General features: G+C 40.3%; 1 protein-coding gene across 3 annotated transcripts in view; it reads right to left on the bottom strand.

The window, feature by feature from the left end:
* DPP10 (dipeptidyl peptidase like 10) overlaps nucleotides 1-23504 on the bottom strand; it is a 247481-nt gene that overhangs the window by 16762 nt on the left and 207215 nt on the right. For 2 of the 3 annotated variants that reach the window (XM_050899666.1, XM_050899668.1), the window contains 8 exons: nucleotides 22433-22471; nucleotides 20996-21103; nucleotides 16574-16665; nucleotides 15080-15127; nucleotides 14249-14370; nucleotides 9182-9229; nucleotides 6385-6483; nucleotides 6207-6276 (listed from right to left, as the gene is read on the bottom strand). In XM_050899666.1, coding sequence (XP_050755623.1) covers nucleotides 6207-6276; nucleotides 6385-6483; nucleotides 9182-9229; nucleotides 14249-14370; nucleotides 15080-15127; nucleotides 16574-16665; nucleotides 20996-21103; nucleotides 22433-22471 — 626 coding nt within the window. The remainder of the gene's footprint in view (nucleotides 1-6206; nucleotides 6277-6384; nucleotides 6484-9181; nucleotides 9230-14248; nucleotides 14371-15079; nucleotides 15128-16573; nucleotides 16666-20995; nucleotides 21104-22432; nucleotides 22472-23504) is intronic. The other variant, XM_050899667.1, reaches the window with a different exon arrangement.

The raw sequence follows: 23504 nt of genomic DNA on the forward strand, positions 1-23504 counted from the left end.
CCTTATGATGAAGATTACAGGATAGTCAGGGCCTGGTTCTTAAGTTGAGCTTGTGTCTACATGGAGCTGTACTGAGTTCACACCCAGGTTTCACACCAGGACCAGAATCCACTGGTACAGGCTCCCTTCCAGGATTCAGTCTTAACACTCAGACATGCGGGTGCCATGTGCTGGAAGTTAAAATTTATCTGTAGGCATCCTTGCATGAATACAGAAGCCTTATTATAGTCATGCACCTTTGAAATGGCTACTGAAATAGAATAGAATGAATGGAATGGAATGGAATGGAATGGAATGGAATAGAATAGAATAGAATAGAATAGAATAGAATAGAATAGAATAGAATAGAATGGTTTGGGTTGGAAGGGACCTTAAAGATCATCTAGTTCCAACCGCCCTGCCATGGGCAGGGACACCTTCCACTAGACCAGGTTGCTCAAAGCCCCATCCAGCCTGGCCTTGAACACTTCCAGGGAGGGGGCAGCCACAACTTCTCTGGGCAACCTGTTCCAGTGCCTCACCACCCTCACAGTGAAGAACTTCTTCCTTACATCTCATCTAAATCTACCCTCTTTCAGTTTAAAGCCATTACCCCTTGTCCTATCACTACATGCCTTCGTAAAATGTCCCTCCCCATCTTTCCTGTAGGACCCCTTTAAGTATTGGAAGGCTGCTATAAGGTCTCCCCGGAGCGTTCTCCAGGCTGAACAACCCCAGCTCTCTCAGCCTGTCTTCATAGGAGAGCGGCTCCAGCCCTCTGATCATCTTTGTGGCCCTCCTCTGGACTCGCTCCAACAGGTCCATGTCCTTCTTATGTTGGGGGCCCCAGAGCTGAACACAGTACTCCAGGTGGGGTCTCAAGAGAGCGGAGCAGAGGGGGAGAATCACCTCCCTCGACCTGCTGGTCATGCTTCTTTTGATGCGGTCCAGGAAATGGTTGGCTTTCTGGGCTGTGAGTGCACATTGCTGGCTCACGTTCAGTTTTTCATCCACTAATACCCCCAAGTCCTTCTCGGCAGGACTGCTCTCAATCCACTCTTGACCCAGCCTGTCTTTGTGCTTGGGATTGCCCCAACCCATGGGCAGGACCTTGCACTTGGCCTTGTTGAACTTCATGAGGTTTGCACAGGCCCACCTCTCAAGCCTGTCAAGGTCCCTCTGGATGGCATCCCTTCCCTCCAGCGTGTCGACCACACCACGCAGCTTGGTGTCGTCAGCAAACTTGCTGAGGGTGCACTCAATCCCACTGTCCGTGTCACCAACAAAGATGTTAAATAGCGCCGGTCCCAATACCAACCCCTGAGGAACGCCACTCCTCACTGGTCTCCACCTGGACATTGAGCTGTTGACTGCAACTCTTTGAGTGCGACCATCCAGCCAATTCCTTATCCACCAAGTGGTCCATCTGTCAAATCCATGCCTCTCCAATTTAGAGACGAGGATGTCATGCAGGATAGTGTCAAATGCTTTGCACAAGTCCAGGCAGATGATGTCTGTCGCTCTTCCCTTATCCACTAAGGCTGTAACCCCATCGTAGAAAGCCACCAAATTTGTCAGGCACAATTTGCCCTTAGTGAAGCCATGTTGGCAGTCACCAATCACCTCCTTATTCTCCATGTGCCTTAGCAGAGTTTCCAGGAGGATCCGCTCCATGATCTTGCCGGGCATAGAGGTGAGACTGACTGGCCTGTAGTTGCCCAGGTCTTCCTTTTTTCCCTTTTTAAAAATGGGGGTTGTGTTTCCCCTTTTCCAGTCAGTGGGAACTTCCCTGGGCTGCCACAACTTCTCAAATATGATGGATAGTCTGCCAGTTCCCTCAGGACCCATGGATGCATCTCATCACGTCCCATGGACTTGAGCACCTTCAGGTTCCTTAGACAGTCTCGAACCTGATCTTCTCCTATGGTGGGCAGTTCTTCTTTCTCCTAGTCCCTGCCTTTGCCTTCCACAACTTGGGCGGTGTGGCTGGAGCACTTGCTGGTGAAGACTGAGGCAAAAAAGTCGTTGAGTACCTCAGCCTTCTTCATGTCCCGGTGTCATGGTTTAACCCCAGTCAGAAGCCAAGCACCACACAGCCGCTCCCTCACTCCCCATCCCCCTCCCCCTGCTCCCAGTGGGATGGGGAGGAGAATCGGGAAAGAAGGCAGAACTCGTGGGTTGAGATAAGAACAGTTTAATAAGTAAAATATAAAATTAACAATAATAATAATGAAATATAATAATACTAATATGACTAATAGTAATAGTAATGAAAAGGAATATAACAAAAAAAAAGGGGGGGGGGGAAGGAAAAAAAACCCAGTGATGCACAATGCAATTGCTCACCACCCACTGACCTATGCCAGAGCTGCGATCCGCGCCTCCCGGCCAACTCCCCCGAGTTTATATACTGGAAATTTGGGGATCGAACCCGTGACCTTTTCGCGTTATTAACACCACGCTCTAACCAACCTGAGCTAACCACTAGGCATGAGGTTCCATGGTATGGAATACCCCTTTGGCTAGTTCGGGTCAGCTGTCCTGGCTCTGCTCCCTCCCAGCTTCTTGCACACCTGCTTGCTGGCAGAGCATGGGAAACTGAGAAGTCCTTGGCTTAAGATAAGCGCTACTTAGCAACAACTAAAACATCAGTGTGCTATCAACAGTATTCTCACACTAAATCCAAAACCCAGCACTGTACCAGCTACTAAGAAGGGAGTTAACTCTGTCCCAGCCGAAACCAGGACACCCAGGTAACCAGGTCTCCCGTTTCCTTCCGGAGAGGGCCCACATGTTTCCTAGTTTTCCTTTTATCACCAACATATCTATAGAAGCCTTTCTTGTTGCGCTTGACATCCTTGGCCAGATTTAATTCTATCAGGGCTTTGGCTTTCCTAACCTGGTCCCTGGCTGCTCGAACAATTTCTCTGTATTCCTCCCAGGCTACCTGTCCTTGCTTCTACCCTCTGTACGGTGTACTAGCTCTGTACTAGCTTCAATAATTTGAAAAAAAATTACGAAATAATACCAAACTTTCTCCCCTTTATCTATTTCCAAATTCTGTTATCGTAATTGTAACCCTATTGATCCAAAGAGCACATTAACACCACACAGAAGTAGTCGCTGCTGATGAAAATGTACAGTAAAATTATGAACCTCAGCCATCAAAAAAACACTTTATTCAGAGCCAGTGAAACCAGCCACCAGCACAAAAATTCTGCAGACAGAGACGAGACCACACAGGCAAACCAGATCCTGGCAAAACGGAAGACACAGGGAAGATGAATCTTGACCAGAGGCTTGGAGTGACTCTGAAGCAATGACTGCAGCCAAACAGCCAGCCAGAGCCTGTTAGATCTTATATGCCATATTTACCCTCCAGCTTAGGGGACAAAGCCTATATGCACTTAGAAGCTTATATGCACTTAACTAGGCATTTAATTTGCACTGCAGAGACATATTAGGTGAATTTCAGGTTTAAACTCACATTCTCTTTTCCTCACCTTCCTTCCCTCTCTTTTTCTTAAGTCCTTGTCAAATTGCAGTGCTACTGAGATAGAAAGCAAAAGCCACTTCATACCTGCCAATACTTCACTTTTCCAGATATACATCTTCTCTTTATATACATCGAAGTGTATGTTGCCTGGATCAAGATGTTATATAGAATCTCCTTTCCAAAAAATGGATACACAATTAAACCAACATTCTTACCAAGGACATTGGTAAGCATTCTTTTTCAAACTTTCAATAGCTGGAATATAATGATAATTGTATCATGGCTGAGAATGTAAGCAAGAAAGTAGGTGCAGCTGAACAATATGAAAGGCAGCACTTGTTATCAGCCACTAATACAATTGTTGTCTAACACTTCGAGCAGTAGGAACAGGGTATTTCTCAATCAGTCCCAACAGTACCACTCTGGGACTCAGGCAAGTCAAATATCTGGGAAATGATACCATATATACAACTAACCAGTGTTCTTCTTGAATACTTTTTTCTTTTTTGAAAGTAGTACTTCTGATAATGAAATAAACCTTAAGATGTCAATTTGGAGTTGTGTGGGTCAACAAATTACCCTCTGCATGCACACAGATTTCCAATCATTCTTTCTGAAGAACTACGCAGAATTTATTAGGCTCAAATAATCATCCCACAAGGGAACCTCCCATAACTTCAGTGACAGTTTTCAGTTTTATATCTCATTTGAGGACATCTTTAACTCAAAAAAAGGACTGCTGGCAACCTTAGTTTAAAGTCCGTAAAAAGCTGCTGAAGAAATATAACTTCTTTCTCTTCTAGGGAAGAAGGGGACACAAAACATGCAACATTTCATAAGCCAGGATAGATTTCAAATTTTCAGTTTCATACTTTCATTAGTGTATAGGGTTTTTTAAAAGTAACTCCTGTTAAAGCTAACATTGAGAATTCAGTATTGCAAAGGTAAGGATTTGTCTTAAAAAGAAGCAAAGCCTCCATATTATAAATGTAGATACTACAATCTGTATTCATAAGTGGATGATTTTCCTTTTTATCCCACATGCACATCATAAAAAAATAACACAATTATAAAACATATCCATACATTGTGACTTGGCCACACTATTTGCTCACTGGGTACTGACAACTTTGGTAAGTTTAAATTCAGACCTTGCCTCAATACCGTTCTCAGTTATTTCAACTCCTGATATCTAAAAACATTTCATAATAGTATTTCCTTAGCTTTTTTTTCCTTTTCCTGTCATTTTTGGCCTTGGCCTTCTCCAGGTTTCTGATCCTTCCCTCCTGTCTTCTCTAGGCTCTACATGAGTATATAACCTCATATTCTACCATAACTGTATATGGCAGATTATGTATTTACTAGGATACTTAAAAAGGAAAGCACTACACTGCTAAAACCTTCATTTTTCCTTACTCTCAGAAAAAAGAATAAGCGCAAGCGTTTGCAACTCCCTGTAAAGCTGCTGGTGTCAATTCACAGAGTCAGTTTGCTTTTGGCACACTTAAAAGAGCTGCTTAAAACATAATCATGCTTCAAGATCATGCTAGCAAATACTGCAAAGATAAAATAATCCATGTGTCCTGTTTCTCCACAAGAAAAGAAAAACATGTTCACGAGCCACTTAAAGCAGAGAGCCCCCACAACTGCAGATAAATACAACTGAAAAACCTGAGTTTTAAGCACAAACTGGACTTAGAAATAAGCAGTTTTATGCCTCTCTGTCCTATTATCTAAGATCTGATCTGAGTAGAGGAATTCGGGATCACTCAGCAGCTCAAGCTTGTAAATTTGACCTCACATACAACAATAAGGATCTCTGCTGTCACTAAAGGGAGGTCTGCTCCTGGTGATCGAGCTCAGGTAACATGGTATTTTCATGAATTTAGCAGTGCACTCCTACACCTGTGTTAGTGAAATTCACATCAATTCTTTCCAAACAGGACTGGAAGAAGATCTGTAGGTACAGGAAAGCCCTCTACACCCATGGCAGACCCATGCTGAGCTCAGGTGGAGAGCAACAAATGATGCGCTCAGGTGGCCATCACCAGTTCTCCTAGGTAGGCTGCAGGTATGCTCATGACTCTGCTCTCTTCCTCTGCTATCCATTCTGTAGACATGCAACTTAAAGGCTGACTGTCTCTGAAAGAAATACACACACTATTTCCTTTTAAAAGAAGACCACAGGTTGCCAAGGAGTACCTCCTTCCTCCCATAGAGGTTTTCTACAAACATCAACAGACTTCGGAGCATGCCTATAATGCCTTCAGCCATTGATGCTCAAAAATAATTTTTTCTTCTTTCCAGCGTTCCTAAAAGCAGTTTTGCTTTCTGCATCTTAACTAAGCCCCTTTTAGAAGCTCCACCCATTTCTATCTGGGATAAAAAGGAGCATATGCTCTGAAAGAGATCCTCTGTGGGTTGGGATCAGTACAGGTCCAGGAAAGACCGCAGAACTACCCACAGCTACACCATCAGAAGGGCCAGTGCCTCACGTACACAGAAGTACAACGAAGCAGAGCTAGGTTTGACAAGCTCAAAAATTCCAGGCATCTCTACCAGACAGCACCTATAACAAAATCTTCCCGAGAACAAGCCTTTTGATTTATCAACTCAAATCCATGAGGTAATTTTCCTACACAAGGAAAAAAAAAAATTTTCTAATTACAGAGTTAGATGTTTTCTGTGAAGTACTTTTTATTATTTTGAGTGATTCTACACAGATACTTACATTATTAATAGAAGGGCATACTGGTTTCGATCCGTGAAATCTTTTGGCAGTGACAACTGTAAAGGGAGTTCTTTTAAGAAAAGAGCAAAACATTAAAGGCTGGTAGTTACACAGATGAAAAACAGTAACACTGTAAGAAAGCTTTTGGTTTGGTAAAATAACATTTTGCCAAATTTACCGTAATCCTCAATGTGAAGCATTTTAATTTCAGTCCTGGAATTTTTTTTCTTAAAAACAGCTTCTTTCAACACAGCATTATTTTCCAAAATATAAAACTCTGTAGAAAACAGGAAGAAAAAGCAAGTTGAAAGGTACGGAGAATCATCACATCAGAGATAAATCAAGATTCAAAAAAATTAAAGAAGAAGAGACAAATGTGCAACAACAAATCTTGTAAATGAATTCCTTCTGTAGATACTTTTTTATAATGCAACTGCTTTGCAATTCAGGAACTGAGCAATCAGCTTAATTCAAAACATATACATCTATTCCATTTTCTGGCTTCCGTAGGCTTTGTTTTTGTTAAGCACTAACAATGTGTCCTGGTTTTGGCTGGGATAGAGTTAATTTTCTTCTTAGTAGCTGGTACAGTGCTGTGTTTTGGATTTAGCGTGAGAATAACGTGGATAACACACTGATGTTTTAGTTGTTGCTAAGTAGCGCTTATCTTAAGCCAAGGACTTCTCAGTTTCCCATGCTCTGCCAGCAAGCAGGTGTGCAAGAAGCTGGGAGGGAGCACAGCCGGGGCAGCTGACCCGAACTAGCCAAAGGGATATTCCATACCATGGAATGTCATGCCCAGTATATAAACTGGGGGGAGTTGGCCCAGAGGGGCGGATCACTGCTTGGGCATCAGTCAGTGGGTGGGTGGTGAGTAATTGCATTGTGCATCACTTGTCTTTTCTTGGCTTTTATTTCTCTCTTTTTTTGTTATATTCCTTTTCATGACTATTATTATTATTATTATTATTGTTATTGTTATTGTTATTGTTAGTATTTTATTTTACTTAAGTTATTAAACTGCTCTTATCTCAACCCACGAGTTCTACTTTTTTTTCTGATTCTCCTCCCCATCCCACTGCAGGGGGAAGGAGTGAGCGAGCAGCTGCGTGGTGCTTAGTTGCTGGCTGGGGTTAAACCATGACACAATGAAATTGCTGATGAACAACATGAATACTAGTATCCCTGACAAATACTAACAGCAGCTGTTACAGGGAAAGGCTAGTTTGCTGGGCAATATCCTACACCTCAAGCAGGCACCCTTTTCAAGCTATATATTCCAAGTCAATATTTAGCCAGCACAGCTCTACTTGATCACTGCATGTCCTTCTCTGTCTTCTGCACTTCAACCAAGAGCAAGACTTCAGTTTGGTTTAAAGCTGCAGACAGATTTGAAGCAATCCTTTTACACATGAAATGATGATTAATTAGTTCTTTTTTTTTCTTTTCTTTTTTACTCAAATTACCAATCTTGCTTCCAAAATATAGATTTTTTTAATTAAACAATAAACCCTCCGCTTAGGGCCAAAACGGATACTATAAGGAGAATTTTTGTTCTGGGCAGTCAACCAAAATGGTATAATTATAGTCTGAGGATGGAATAATTGAACTAATCCTTAATCATTCTTTTATGAATTGAAGAGGATAATCTAATCTTGCACTGAAACATTAATGGTAAATTATCTCTCTTATTGTTTGGTTTCTTGTTGTTACAACAAACAACGTCCCTCTATCCTGACTTACTCTGTCTTCCTCTAAGATGTTATGCGTAAATCTCTTTTACAATAATTCACTATCAACAGTATTTTAGATGCAAGTAATAAAGAGTGAAAGTCTACCTTCACAGAATTAAGTAGCTATACAGAAGTCAATGAATTTACTTTGAGCATAGCTACCCCTTATTGAGTTGGATAAAACTCCCTCCCCTTGGTGTGCTATGGCACTGAGCTTTGCAAATGCTAACAGTGACATTAAAAAAAAAAAAAAAAGGGAAGCCGAAGTGCAGCCATTAATTAACACTTCATAGCATGATACTATCGATCAGTACGCTACTTCAACAGGCAAGATTAGGTCCACTGTTATGGCTGAATAGCGGCTGGCCCATGACAAAGGGGATGCAGACAAGTACAGCTCAGGACTTTTGGATTCTGGGAAAAATTCTGGGGATAACCTAATGAATGAAATTAGGATATGTAAGGATTGATTTAGTGTTTTTGAATGGAAAGATGCCCCTTGTCCTGTAATCCACACCTTCGTGCTATGTGGAGCCACAGTGGAGTTGGAGTTGTTACCTCTACTGCACCAGAGAAATACCTAAGTGAGGAAAATTCTGCTGCTGAAGGACAGTCTTCCATTACAAAGCACCTCAAGCAGCCAGGAAACAGCAACAGATTTGGTGTCAATACACAGAAAACAATGAGTAAAACTTGAACATTAGAGGTATTGAATACCCTCCTAAAAAGCCATTATTCTTGGATTTGCCATCATTGAAAATGTCAGTGGAGTTGCTCTAATTTGAGAAATATAAGAGAATGACTAAGTTCATCGTATGTAGGTCAGATTTTATGATCAATCGTCCAAGGACTGTAACTTACTTCAAGATAATTGGATTGTAACTTTAAAAACATCTCTAAAAATACAGAAGGTGTATCGTAATGGCAGCATAATTTACATAGAAAGTGAAATGGATGAAGACCAACCTGCCATCTAATTAACTCAAGTGTAAATAGAAGATGAATGATATGCACTTAGCATAAAATATATCTGAAAAGCCTGGGAAAGTTTTAGTCATTTGATTAATTTCTTTCCTTGTCATTTGCAGATGTGGATGTTGCTAAAAGGTAATTAATAGAACTTGATATGAATGAGCCAGCTATTAGTTTTCATTTACTTGTAACTGCCTTTCTCCTCCCCCACACTCTCCAAAACAAACAAGGACGATAATAAAATATACCTATTCCATAAGGAATACTCACCTGCAGTATTACTTGTACTGTGCACGCTAACAACTGGAATGCCTGGCCCTGTTTTGAGGAGAGAAGAAAAACAGAGGAAGTGCAGGGTAGTTAATATTTCAGTAACAAAGAATGAGAGCACTGGTTACCACACAGGACCAGATCCTTGAAGCCCTGTACACATGCTTCCCTTCAAACACAGCAGTAACTCCACTCGTGCCTCCTGGGAAGGACACAGGTTAGACCACGGTACCAACAAAGTGTGAAACGGAGACTGCCTTCTTCCTGTTCAGCAAGCAGTCTAGACCCCTGCACCCAGAAGGAGCATTTTTTTTTTTATAATCTCCATGTTTTAGCTATAAGTGAAGAATAAAAAAATTATGGAGGCACTTAATGGCACTGTCTAAAATACAGCAGTTTGACATTCAGAAGCTAACTTTAGGTTGACTGGGAAGTGAATTAATGATAGTACTTGCTTCTATTTTCTATGGAAAAGCTACAGGGGTGTTGAAAAATTATCACATATTTCACTTAATTATCTGTTTAAGAAGCTCCTTGGTACACCAGCTCTGCAAGACCAACAGCATCATGGTTAAATCTAGGTGTAATCTAATCTTATTTCATGGTAATGTCAGATACTATATTTTAACTGTACCACTAAGAAACTAAAAGCACCAGGAATAATTCTCCATGTCAACAGGTACTGTGCAAATGCGTGTGAAACTGGAGTGACCAAACATTCAGCATACTCAGAAGTATAGCTGAATTTGCTGTCCCTGCTCTGAGGACCCCCCCAGCGTAAACTTGCAAAAGAAAATGTTGCGTCCCCACCCCCAACACGGAATTTGTGCATGGGAAACTGTATTGGGTTTGCGTGGCAAGGTTTTAGTAGGGGGGGGGCTACAGGGGTGGCTTCTGTGAGAAGCTGCTAGAAGCTTCCCCTATGTCCATAAAGTTAATGCCAGCGGGTTCCAAGACGGACCCACCGCTGGCCAAGGCCGAGCCCATCAGCAACAGTGGTAGCGCCTCTGGGATAACAGATTTAAGAAAGGAAAAAAAGTTACAGGGGAGTAGCAGTTGCAGCGAGAGAGAGTGGAGTGAGAAGATGTGAGAGAAACAACTCCACAGACACCCAGGTCAGGGAAGAAGGAGGGGGAGGAGGTGCTCCAGGCGCCGGAGCAGAGATTCCCCTGCAGCCCCTGGGGAAGACCGTGGTGAGGCAGGCTGTCCCCCGGCAGCCCATGGAGGTCCACAGGGGAGCAGATATCCACCTGCAGCCCACGGAGAACCCCACGCTGGAGCAGGGGGATGCCCGAAGGACGCTGTGACCCCGTGGGAAGCCTGCGCTGGAGCAGGCTTCTGGCAGGACCTGCGGCCCCATGGAGAGAGGAGCCCACGCTGGAGCAGGTTTGCTGGCAGGGCTTGTGACCCCGCGGGGGACCCACGCTGGAGCAGTCTGTTCCTGAAGGACTGTGCCCCATGGAAGGGACCCACGCTGGAGCAGTTCATGAAGAACTGCAGCCCGTGGGAAGGACTCACATTGGAGAAGTTCGTGGAGGACTGTCTCCTGTGGGAGGGACCCCACACTGGAGCAGGGGCAGAGTGTGAGGAGTCCTCCCCCTGAGGAGGAAGGAGCGGCAGAAACAGCGTGTGATGAACTGACCCAAACCCCCATTCTCCGTCCCCCTGTGCCGCTCGGGGGGGAGGAGGTAGAGAAAATAAGGAGTAAAGTTAAGCCTGGGAAGAAGGGAGGGGTGGGGGGAAGGTGTTTTAAGATTTGGTTTTATTTTCTCATTATCCTGCTCTAATTTGACTAGCAATAAATTAAACTAATTTTTCCCTAAGTCGAGTCTGTTTTGCCCATGACAGTAATTGGTGAGTGCTCTCCCTGTCCTTATCTCAACCCACGAGCCTTTCGTTTTATTTTCTCCCCCTGTCCAGTTGAGGAGGGGGAGTGATAGAGCGGCTTTGGTGGGCACCTGGCATCCGGCCAGGGTCAACCCACTACAGAAACCTAGTTTTATCTTGGTGAGACAAGACTTTAAATTACATGCAGGCAGTCACTATTGGGCTAGGAAGGATGATGCAGAAAAGCTGAAGTCCCTGAGGACCCCATGGCAGATGAAGGCATGGACCTTCTGAAATTAGGAGTTGACTCCTCTTTTTTGGAGGAAAAAAGGATTCCCTTCGAGAGCAGTTCAGAGATAGAGCTTAATTTATGTGTTTTGAGTCATCCTGAGAGGTTGTCTCTCTCAGCTAATTATGGCATGAGCCTAGGGAAACTTAAATACCTGAAATAAATAGCATGATGCCATTCACGGCCTCTGACAGTCTCTACTGAAGATTTTTATCAATCTCATTCTTTGCCTCAAAGGAGACTATTGACAAAAATCTTACAGGTAGATTGCTGACAAATCAAATCCTTCTGCCTTAGCTCGTCAAGAAGATAATTTCTTCAGCTGTCTCATTTTGGTTTGGTTTGGTTTTTTGCAGCTCTTTTTACTTCGTAAAAAGAATTTGATGACTGAATTTGTCATTTTGCTTTGAATTCCAATTTAAGAAAGAACATTTTGGGGGGGGAAAGCATTGGCATTTTCCAGGCCAGCGCTATTTGTCATACTAAAAGATGGAAGGATGATGACAGATTTTGAAAAAGGGAGATTACAGTAGATTAAAAAGCCAATCAGAAAAGAGAAACACAGACTTGTGTTACAGGCATTGTGTTACAGCTCATCAGAACTAAGCACACCACTTGAATTTCCCATTGACCTCCTATAACTAACACTAAATCCATAACTTATTTCCTGCCATATAAAATGGGAAAAACAATTACTCCCATTGTCAAGTATCTTATTTGAGTGGCGAGATTAACATCTGTTAGTGTTTATGAAGTGCTAATGGAAAAATTCACAAGCAGTGTGGAAAATAAGTGTAAAGGACCTGCTTGCCAAAACTGAGAGGCTGTAGAGCCGGTCCTCCATCTACCAGGCTAAAAATAACTCCTTGCTCAGGAGAGTCTCTGGAGATGGATACAGCTGGTATACTGAGACAGATCTCCTCGCTGAGGGTAACTAAGAATGAAAAACTATCCTAATAAAGGTGCTCATGAATAAACAGGAGGTGAAGAATTGAAACTTGTATAGACCAAACCAGTCCAGAGTCCCCCAAGGATTTTTCTGGACAAATGGCTTTTGTAACAATTCAGTCAGACTTTTTGTTGTGGGAAAACGAGTGTGTATGCACGTAGATGTGGTGTCATCCGTCTCCTCGAAGCAGTTTACCTTGTACAAGCAGCTCCCCACAGAAGAGTTTTAATACCTGCTCTATGGTGATGTTGCCATCAACTTTGATACTGTCCAATATCCAACCCACCACAGGCATTTTGCAGAGCTGTGGCAGTACACAGGGGCCACACTGATGCTGTAATTGTCAAGCTCTGACGAAACACAAGAGAAGACCTCTGAACAACCCCAATTTGACAGCTACACATTAAAGCTAGAGGTAGGAAAAACTTAATGACAGTGTTTTATCATCCCTGCCCAACATCTGCAGCTTAGAGCAGTCTACTGGTTGCAACTCAGTGGAGTGTAGGTTTAATCCTGGGAGGATGATCTACAGTCTTACCAGCTCAAACAGAGAACTGCCATCTCCATGGTCACTGAAAGTCATGAGCTTGCGAGCAATTTCAATTGCAACCTCAGACTGGCATCTACATTTTTATATCAAAGGAACACATTAAAAATTACAGGCTGAATATACCTTGCTAAAATAATAACAAGAAGCTATGGTTTTGGGCCCTAGAACATTGCTGATCCAGTGCAAAAAAATGTTCTCAATTTACCAACGCTCCCTCTTGCAGGAATCTGAGACTTTCCCCATAGGGACTATGTCAAGCACAAGGGAAAACTCTGCTTAAACCATGAGGAGCTCATTACTAGTGCAGTCTTTACTCAGATAAGGGCCTCAGGATTAGCTCCATAACTTCTGCCGCAGCCTTAACCACGTATAAACCATACAGTTGGTATATTTTTTTTTCTAATCTGCTATGTATTATAGGTGCACTTCCACACAAAAAAAACCCCCAACCTTATTTTAGCCAATATATATTCATAGTTTGTTTGTTTGAATACATTCAATTCTCAAGCCAGCAGATATTTTATTTTTGTGCAAAAAAAAAGTAGAGTTGCAAAAGAAATAGAAAAAATGCATGCAAATAGAATGGGCTATTCACATGTATTTCAGATGAGTTGTGTTCTACTCTTTTCAATCTGATGCTAGTTGAGCAAAAATACTGGGAGAACGTTGTCTGTAAAATACTGCAAGTTTCAAGGTCAACAGGTCTAGCCATACACTTTATTATTGATTGTCTCATGCTTTTCTGAACCTGTTTTTATAATCTTACTTATTTATTAGTGTTTATTTCCTGGGTGTAGGTTATAAATTTCTTGGTGTAGGATGGTTCTAGTTTTCTGTTTATACAAAAGCCCTGAACGCAACTGGTGCCATTTAGTGCTACTGGAATGCAGCTAACAATAAAAAGCTAAAAGTTATTTATTGCAATTGTATTAATAAAGAGGATCTGTCTATGTGGATTAAACCATACCTGGTTTTTGGTAGATACACACATACACATACACATGTGGGTGAGTGTGTATAGATATACTGTACATATACATATATACACACACAGAGACATAGTGTTACAGAAAGCAGGCCCCCATTTTTTAACTAGGTATAGTTGCACAAGATCAATCCCAATACATAATACAATGAAGCTGTTATGAACCACAGTACTGTCGCTATAAATTCCACATTTTTTGATGAAGGATTTTTGTTTAGGGTAAATTTAAAAGTCATTATCCTTTACTAGGACTGAAGGCTTAGGATTGGAGCAGCTTTCTGATATCACTTGTTATTTAGCTTCTACACAGAACATCTTTACCCACAGTTTTGCAATAAGCTCTGTACAGAACTTTGAGTAATCCACTACTGAGCTAAATGTTAGACTCCAGCCTAATGCACTTCTCAAGGGAATACATTAATTTAGAAGCAAACACAGTACCATTACACACTGTGCATTTGACTTACCTTTACAGTGCAGTAAAAAATGCCTATTCATGGGGCTAAACTTTGCACTGAAGTATGTGCACTGGTCTTTCAAGAAGTTACATGAGAGACACTGACGATTCAATGATCCCACTGTTGATACACTGGGGAAAAAATTGATCAGAAACATTTTCCATTGGAATAAAATACAATAAATCTAGAATTAGCTCATCAGAGTCACAAAATTTGTTTTAGTCCCTAAACTTGCCAAAATACCGCTGTCTTATTTGTTGCCTGATGCAAACTGTTTTCAGATGACTCAGTGGACTACTATTTTGTAAATTGGGCAATGTGGACAGGATCCAAAGCCTGCCCAAAGCAGGACTGGGGTTCCAATATCTAGCAGTGCTGCGGGGTAACAGTGTTAGTAGGACACCATGAAAAGCCTCATCAACTTCAAATTTCAGCACTGAGGTTTGTGTAAGGAGGAGGTGCTTTGCCCACACATTTTAAATTGCATTGCATATTTTTATTTAGAAGATTTTCACTACTTTTAAAAACAGTCATATTACATGCTTGCATTTAGGTTTAGCTTTTTAGATGTTTATAAGGACTAGTGAAGACAAAAGTGGTAAAAACATTTTGTGTTAACATCTTTTCCGTTTTTTAAAAACTGTACAATATCATCAGCATTTTTAGTTTTGAAAAACTAAAACTGTGATTTCTTCCTTGTTACAGCTCAAGTGTACTAATTTTTACACAATAGAAATGATTACCCAAGCCCCAAAGCAGCAATTGAGCTCACAGAACGTCATGATAGCACTTATGGCTTTGGATGAAGAAGCTGTTAACACAGCCCCATGTACTTCTTACCTATGTAGCTGTCTTCCTCTTGGGGATTCTTCAGTGCTTAAGAAATAACTGTGCCCAAAAGACGAACAAAGTTAAACTCAGTTTGGTAAGCTGTCTGATTGGGGTTGTGTTTAGAGAAGTGAGAGATGTCATAAATAACATTTTTAAAAATTAAAAATTCCCAAATATACATGAAGATCAAATACTTATATATAAACCTAAGCTCCAAGATTAAACTTAGATTCAGTATACAGAGTAGCTATTTCAGATGCTATATGATTTCATATTAAAACAGTGATGAACGCACTATTTCATAGTTTCTGTTTAATTCCTGTAATGCTCAGGCACTCCAGTAGCAACCAGGACCCCTTTCTGCATATTACAAATACAGAAGAGAAAGTTTCTCCTTCACTCCAAGAGTTTGCAATATAAATCCAAGGAGTAGAAAAAGGTCATAATAAATTGTATCATAAATAACAATAGGCCTTGTGATACCCGAAAGCCTTTTTGAGCTGTAGAATGACTTTTGCTTCTATCTAGAGACAGAAGCTAGCACCCTCGGCAATGGTTTACAGACAAGGATGCGTGGGTAGAAAGAGGCTTAGTAGAGCTGCTGCAAGAATGTCAAGACAAGTCCTTGGTGTGGCCCAGATGAGATCCCCACAAAGTTTCCGCTTGAGAGGCAGAAGCAGGGTAAGGAAGTCCTCTCAAGTGGCTGAGACAACCCACATGCAGTCTGCCACCTCTCTGCAGGCTGAGTGCATCCAGACCTCATTTTTTCATCTGAACCTTGGGGAAGTATCAAGAAATTCTCTATAGATTTATTTTTAAAACCCATGGAAGGACTGATCAGAAAAGGTGTTTCTCCAGTACCAGTGGAGATGACAGGTACTGTTGCAGCCTCAAAAAGGTCTCTTGCTGAAATATCATTTATTTTAAAGAAAATCAGAATTAGACACATCTGTTTATTTTTTGCCATGTGCAGATATACGGGAAGACTAACCAAGATCCACTGACGTTATCTGGAGCCTTCAGATGTTTTGTGTCAGTTCTGTACTGCTCCCAAAAATCACCAAGTATGTGCTGCATTTCCTTCCCACTACAGCACTAAGACCTCATGCAGTAACCAAGCAAGCATGAAAACTGAAGATTTTGGGTTTTATCAAGTACTAAAAATTTGCTATGACTTCTTGTCTGGAATCCAGGAAAGAAGTCGCCAAAATGTTATTACTGCTGCATTGTGTGTTGATTTCTTTTATTTAAAAAAATACAGCGAGTCAACTGATGTCACGGTACACTCCTTTTGCCTCTGCGTAAAAATGCACACAGTAATACACTGGCAGATAAATTGTCTTACAACTGCACTTCATGTACTCAGGAATGTAAAATTCATGGTAATGCTCAAAAATGAAAGAAATATTGTTGCTTAATTTTAGATATGCTATTTCCAGTTAAATGGATTCCACTTTAATAACTCAGATATTTTCGTAAACAGACAAAGAGAATAATGCTTACATCTTTTGAGTATTTTCATCATATGCCAGGATTTTGATAACTTCCCAGTTTCCTGATGTCAGGTGTCTCACACTGATTTGTTCACTTTTAGGCTGGAGAAAGATGGAAAACATTAACTTTCACCTTACTTGTTACATTTTTCTTTGCCTAGCAGGATTGTCTGCACATGTCATTACTGATTACAGCTTTTTAAACTTTCATATGCAACATAACATCTTTAAATCACAAACCTCACATTTTGACAGGCCTGAACTTCAAGTATCCTTTCCCTCCCATACATAAACTTTTCAAAGTCATTAAAATCATCTCAGTTTTCATCACAATTTTTCTTTCAGTTGCCTATATGCCAACAAACAATAGAAGTCCTATACTTCAAGCTAAGGATCTTGTCATTACACATATTTTGTTTCTCTTAGTGTTTCTTTTCCTTTACAGTAGCATAGCAGGGGAATCTGACTCAGACCCCTGTAACCAAAACTCTGCACCAGAGCGTGCTTACCAAGCTTTCACGTTTATCACATGCTTGTACGGAGCTAAGATTACTGCAAAGATGTTGTGCCAAGACAGGACATCAACATCACCCTCATCTGAGGAGGCAGGCAAACCTCTACGAGAAACTCACCGCACAAATTCAGACACAGAAGTTCACAGGATCTAAACCTAGGTAAAGCCCCTGCTCCATCATGCACTCTGGAGAAGCCTCTCTTTATCCAGGGTCTACAAGGAGAGTCTAAGAGTAGCTCCAAATTTTGGCAACTGAACCAAATGCTTACAAGTTGGGGAGCACCTCTTGCCCCCTCTCATAAATTGTTTCTATGCCAGTGCGAGCCTAGAAAAATAACTGCTACAAGGGGAAATTCAAAACCTCTCTCAAAGAAAGTGATGGCAGTTTTCTCAGCCAATGCACCAGGGACTGAATTAGGAAACATCAAGATGCACTGCATATCTACCTTCAGGTAAAACCAAACTCTTTGGCTGAAAGCTGCAGCAGACTCCTCATCAGACACAGGTTAAAAGAAAGGAAACCTGAAGAGTGAGAAGCTCATTTGAGAATGCTTCCTAGTGCAAAAGGTAAAATTCTTGCCTAGGCTTCTGAAGATTAAAACTTCAACCATGAACATACTTGAAGAGTGGTTTTTTCTGTACTAGGGCTATGATGCTTGGCCTGGATATAAAAATTCCTAGTTTTCAAATTCAAGACAAATGAAGTGATACTTCAGCTTACATTTCAGCTTTAGTGGGTGAAACTGAGCAGTTGGAGTTACAAAGGAGGATGGATTTAATGGTGCTTTCTGGCCTTGCATCCTGTGAATCCGGAGCACCAGTCCCTACCTAATCACAGTGGCCTCAGTGGTTATGTGGCATACAAAAAGTCATAAAGGCAAAGAGGGTTTTTTTTAATCCCTGTATTTCTGAACTGTACCTTGTAAACTCTGAGCTCTACATCAACAGCAGCAATAACTAGAAAGCAGAAAACGTTCAAGGACACCTGGGAGACATGTCTGGAAATGGCAAGGCAGAAACAAGTCCCTTAGAACTGATCTGTTTTCTAACAGATCCATAAGGAAAGAATGATGTAGTAACTCTATGACAAGACTTGCAAGTACCAACTGAAATCACGTCGTTGTGCTAGGTGCTGTACATATGTTTATGATGAGGGTTCCCTTGTTCAGGAAGGTTCTGATAGGTGCTGCCTCCAGGAATGATTAAAATACAAATGAGTGATTTATTCTAAGTGACTATTTCTTCTCTAGAGAGAGAGAAGCTGCAACTATTGAAAGAGATATTTAAATATTGAGATCACAGAATCTAATAAGAAACAGCAATAAAAAGCCCAGCCAAGCGTTATTTTTTTACATGGTTATTTTTCAAGGTTACAGCCATAATACATAATTTATGAAGCTTGCAGGAAGTTCTTGCCTTGATCCATTAAAGTTACTTTATAATTCTTATTTTGTGGTTGGAAAAAAGAGACTTTCCAGAGTTGCAAAACCCCAAGTAAGAAATTTCTAGATACATAACACATGATTCAATCCCATTTTGAGATTAGTTTCTTTTAAATATTTCATAAGTTACTAAAAGCATTTGAAAACAATAAAACACACATTTAGCCCTCTACATTCAGACAGTAAATAATATGATAGACAGTCACTTTTTAAACAGTAACCTCCCCTTGCAAGATTTAATTAGATGCTTCTGCTAACCTGCTTTGATTACATCATTGACACATGCTTTTCTAAAGTACAGTCGAAGAAATGCAGCCCAAGAAAGACCATCATTTGTCAGCACTTGTTGTAAGATTGACAAATAAGCCTCGGTGATTAAATTAATCTGAAGTGAGCCATTAAAATTTGCTTCTTTGTCACTGTTATGTTCACGTTGGTTCTGTGTTTCAACTTTCCTGGACTTGGAGGCTGATTTCTGTTAATGAGCTGATATCTGTACTGAGTAGTATGGAGAAGTAACAAGAATCTGAATGCCAAATTCCAACATTAACTGAGCTCCATCATGACAAAAAATGTGATCAACTGGGTACCAGCGATCTGCCGACTGCTTTAAATTCTGCAGGGCATCTGTTACGCTGCTGTGGCTCTCGCAAGGTGTGACAAACATCTGATGTGACAAAAGACTTTATGTGCAATGGTTAATATAATTTTTATGCCTCCATGTTTGCTTTAGAAATAATGGACAATCAGATTAATGCAGTGTGTAAAACACATCATATAAACACATTTCCCGTCGTTTATTGCTCTGTATCAGCCCCGTTACCATGTAGAAAGTTGCTTATTGATGAATAATGGTTGATACATGGGATATCACATTTCCTCTTCTTCTCAGGAGCAGCTATATACTTAAAGCCAAATTTGTCATTGGTGATACCATTCAGACTTGTTTATTCATGGTGATGGCGGTCAAAATATAATTATTTTTGATTTTTGGAGCTGAGCAGTACCCAGGGCTCTAATTCTGCCTAAAAGGGATAGAATACTAAACTTTTAATCATAAGCTTGACTTTAAACATTATTCTGGTGGGATTAAAACATGTATTTAAAAGTAGGTATACATTTAATTATCTTGTTGAATAAGAGTGGGCTTAATCTTTTGCTTAAATGTTTTCCTGAATTAGGATCAAGTTTCCTGGACTCTTTAGTAGTGAAAAATGTTAGAGCCTACAGGTTTAAGGCAAATTTGATTGTATCTGTAACATCCTTGAGAATGTTGCAAGTTAATTTTCAGATCTACATCATTATTACTTTATGCATTTTAAAGATACTTATTCATATTGGCAAAGAAACCAAATATGACTTGCTTGACTAAATGGTTTTGCTCCGGTGTGAATTTTTGTGTGGTTACTATATTAATACACCTTTACCAGATTGTCATCTGAGTTACTGTTTTCTTTAGAAGTCAGAATTTGACAGGTCTTTGATCCCTTTTTTCTTCTCTGATTCTTTCTTGATATATTTACTCTAGTGAATAAGTATCTTGTTCCTGCTTCTTCAGGTTAAATTTTTGTTAAAGTTCTTTTGCTTTGTTCTGTCTGCAGTACACTGTGAACATATTTCAGACTTAATAATGTTCATACCAGAACACTGTCATAAAGGGAGATAATAGAGTTGCCTGGTGCCAAGTCTGCTATTTTGATGTTTTGGGTACCTTGATAATCCCTCCTATGTCACATTGCTCTGCTAAAGTACCTGGATTAATGCTCTGCTGATTTAAATAGATGCCCTGGAGCGTTCCGTTCCAGGGCATAATCTCCTTTATTAGTTCACCACAACTTCATACTGGTGACCTTCAAAGTCACAGTGCAAATTTATCTTCTTTCAGATTCTTCTTTGGAAAAAGTAATGACTCTGGGAAATGGAAGCCACCGGAAAATGTTGCAAAGGGTAATAACAGAGTCCTAATTTTCACAAAATTTTAAGTTTTGGGTATTGCCTCCCTTCACTGTTGTGTGTAAGACCAGATTCTGAATATTCTGAATTGACATTTAAAATTATACTTATGCATGTATAAAAAGAGGGTAAAATGAGCATTTCTGCAGGTCTCTTGAATTTCTGTGGCTACAAAACATTATTATTGACAGAAGGGTTTAACAAGAAAACATCTCTGCTTGCCTATAGAGGTACAAAGAAAACACGAAATCTTCCAGAAAGAATACTTTGGCAGTACCTTTCCTTTACAGACCCTACGTGCCACCACAGCAGAGGTCTAAGAAAAGAGAGAGCGCTCCATTTATTCTGGAAGAAGCTATAAATATGTCCCTCTGCACTGAGTGACAACCTGGACAGGACAAATGACCACGACACAACTGTTCAGACTCTATTGAAGTGAAAGCCTTTGCTTGGGTCACATGTCCTCAGTAAAAGCCCTAGATGACCACTAGGACATTAAAAATAGCCTGAACCAAAACCTTACCTGAACAATAAACATGGCTATGTGGTGAAATTCGCCCCGGCCTCCCTGCTTCACTGGGACAGTCATGAAGAATTTACTGCCGTCCTTGGAGAAAACTGGTTCTTCATTCTATAAATGTAAGATTGTGTTAGTTTGTCACACTTTCCATTAAACTTCTTAACCAAACATCAGCTCAGGTTTTTTGTCTCCTTAGTTTTGGTAGTTGCTGTGCTCATAAGACAAATGGAGAAAAATCCTTAGGTTTTAAATATATTCTGCTAAGATTAACAAAAATGTGGTGGCTAAAGCTAAATGTAGTTCATGACAGCAGTTACCATTGTGCAATCTTGTCCTAAAGCATGGGTTACAGCCCTTGCAAAACTCTCCCTCCCAATGAAAGGTCTGGTAGTCTCATCTCTAATGCAGCGGGATTTTCCAGGATACATTCCTTTACAGACATACGATTAATGACAGAGATAAGCCCTACTAGTGATGAGGAGAACAAATGTTTCCATGGCCTGGACTCAGTGAAACATTACTAAGTACATGCTTAACACTCACTGATTTTGATAAAGTTGTATGGAAAAAATAAGTACATTGAAGTGATATTCTGAATCATGGTCTTACCATAAATTGTAGCCTGATGTGATACCATCTCTTCATGTCTAACTTTACACAGAAATATTAAAGGAAAATGGCTTGCTATAAAAGCATAATTTTTTAAAAATGATTTCTCATTTGCACATTGCAAAATGAAGCCTGAAATGTATTTTAAATAGAATGTGTTTCATCCATTTATTGGACAGCTCTTTTGAAGCTATGAAAATGGAATCATTTGCTGACATATTAGTTCAACATATTGTTCTGGGTATGAATTTAGAAATATTATTCTTATGCATTCCAATTATAGCCTGTATGACCTCTAATCTTTGAACTCCTTTGGGTTTAATTTGGTGAGGTTATTTTTTAATCAGAAAAAAATCAGCACAGTATATAGGACATGCTTGGCATGAGATTTGTCTGATCTATCTTTAACCATCCAAGAGTAAGGCAGTTAATCAGCTGGTCATCTAAGTGCTTACTTAACTGAACGCAGAGATCAGAAACTGAAGGGAATATTGCCTCCGAAACCCAAACAGGTGTCTCAGTTCGAAGGGCTGAATTGCTCGCTGGAAGTATGTATCTCTTTCCACCACTGAGATGGTCAGCTAGATAGCAAAATGTCCTCTGTGTGATGCTAAGTGACAGGATTCCCACTACCAGAGAAACAAGCTGCCATCTGAATGTTTACACAGACACTGCTATAATCTTCAGCTGTTAAAATAATTTAGGATCCTAAAAAGTATTCAATTTTAAAAGGAATGGATTTTAATAGCTTATAAAATAACATACAGTTAAATAAAAATGACAATGAAGCAATCACACATTATATACCCAGAAATAGCATTTATACTATACCTGTTTAGGAAGCCACAGGTCTGACTGCATTTCATATTTCTAAAAAAGAAAAAATTGCTTTTGTGGAATAGCTATAGATCAAAAATATTTCCCACGTTCAGTAAAAGGTCTCTAGCTATTTCATGGTTTTTTTCTACTGTGTTACAATCTTCACATCTCTTCAATGGCACTTACATTGAAACAAATGATAATTTAATTACGAAGTCAGCTGCTTTATTCAGAGTTTTTGGTAGAACACCACAGGGGACCTAAGAATGCCTTTTTCAGTCCTTCCTGATTAGCTATCAAGAAGCTTTATACAGGCAGTTCTATTTGTTTTTTACCTCTAGGCATCATCTGACAACTGGTATTTTAGGTCTTTCATCAACACTGGGCAAACAGCCAGCATCAAGCTCAAATTCTGAGACCTTTTCAGATCACAATCCCTTGCTTTAATGGGTTATAGCGTGGCATTAGTGAAGAGAAAAAAAATAAATGCAAATGATTGTTTTTTATTGGTCACACTCATATTTCACATCATGCCATCTAAAAAAAACCCCAAATACCATGCACACATTGTTGGAAAAAAATATAGAATATACGTCAACTGTTGTAAATTGTCACAGTCAAGCTGAAGTCATGAAAATTTATTAGCTGTAGAAGCGTCTGTACATATATGGCCTGAAAAATGAAAAACTTGTAGCTACTACAGCAACTGGTTTTATATAGCACTTTTTGGAATTGAGACCATGTGCAAAATGCTAAAAAAAAAAAAAAAAAAAAGGTTTACAGTTGAAATCAAATGGTGTGATACAATGTTAAATTCTCACAATAAGGCCTTTCCTCATCCATTACTGAGTTCAAGAGCACCACCTTATCCCAGCGGCTGCAGTGTAGGAACTATCCAGGGTTACAAGCATGAGCCTTGTCTGAGCTGCGCTCACTACGGTGACACTGCATCGTTATCCTTCCTCACCCACCTAAAAAGGTCCTTCACTGCACTTTAATTCTTCTGGAGTGGGACTTCTCAATCTCTCTCTCTTATATTATGTCCTGGATTACAGCTCCCTGGATACCTACTTCAGAAAAGTCC

This window comes from Gymnogyps californianus, chromosome 7 (genome assembly GCF_018139145.2).
Source record: "Gymnogyps californianus isolate 813 chromosome 7, ASM1813914v2, whole genome shotgun sequence".
In the NCBI taxonomy this organism is placed as follows: domain Eukaryota; kingdom Metazoa; phylum Chordata; class Aves; order Accipitriformes; family Cathartidae; genus Gymnogyps; species Gymnogyps californianus.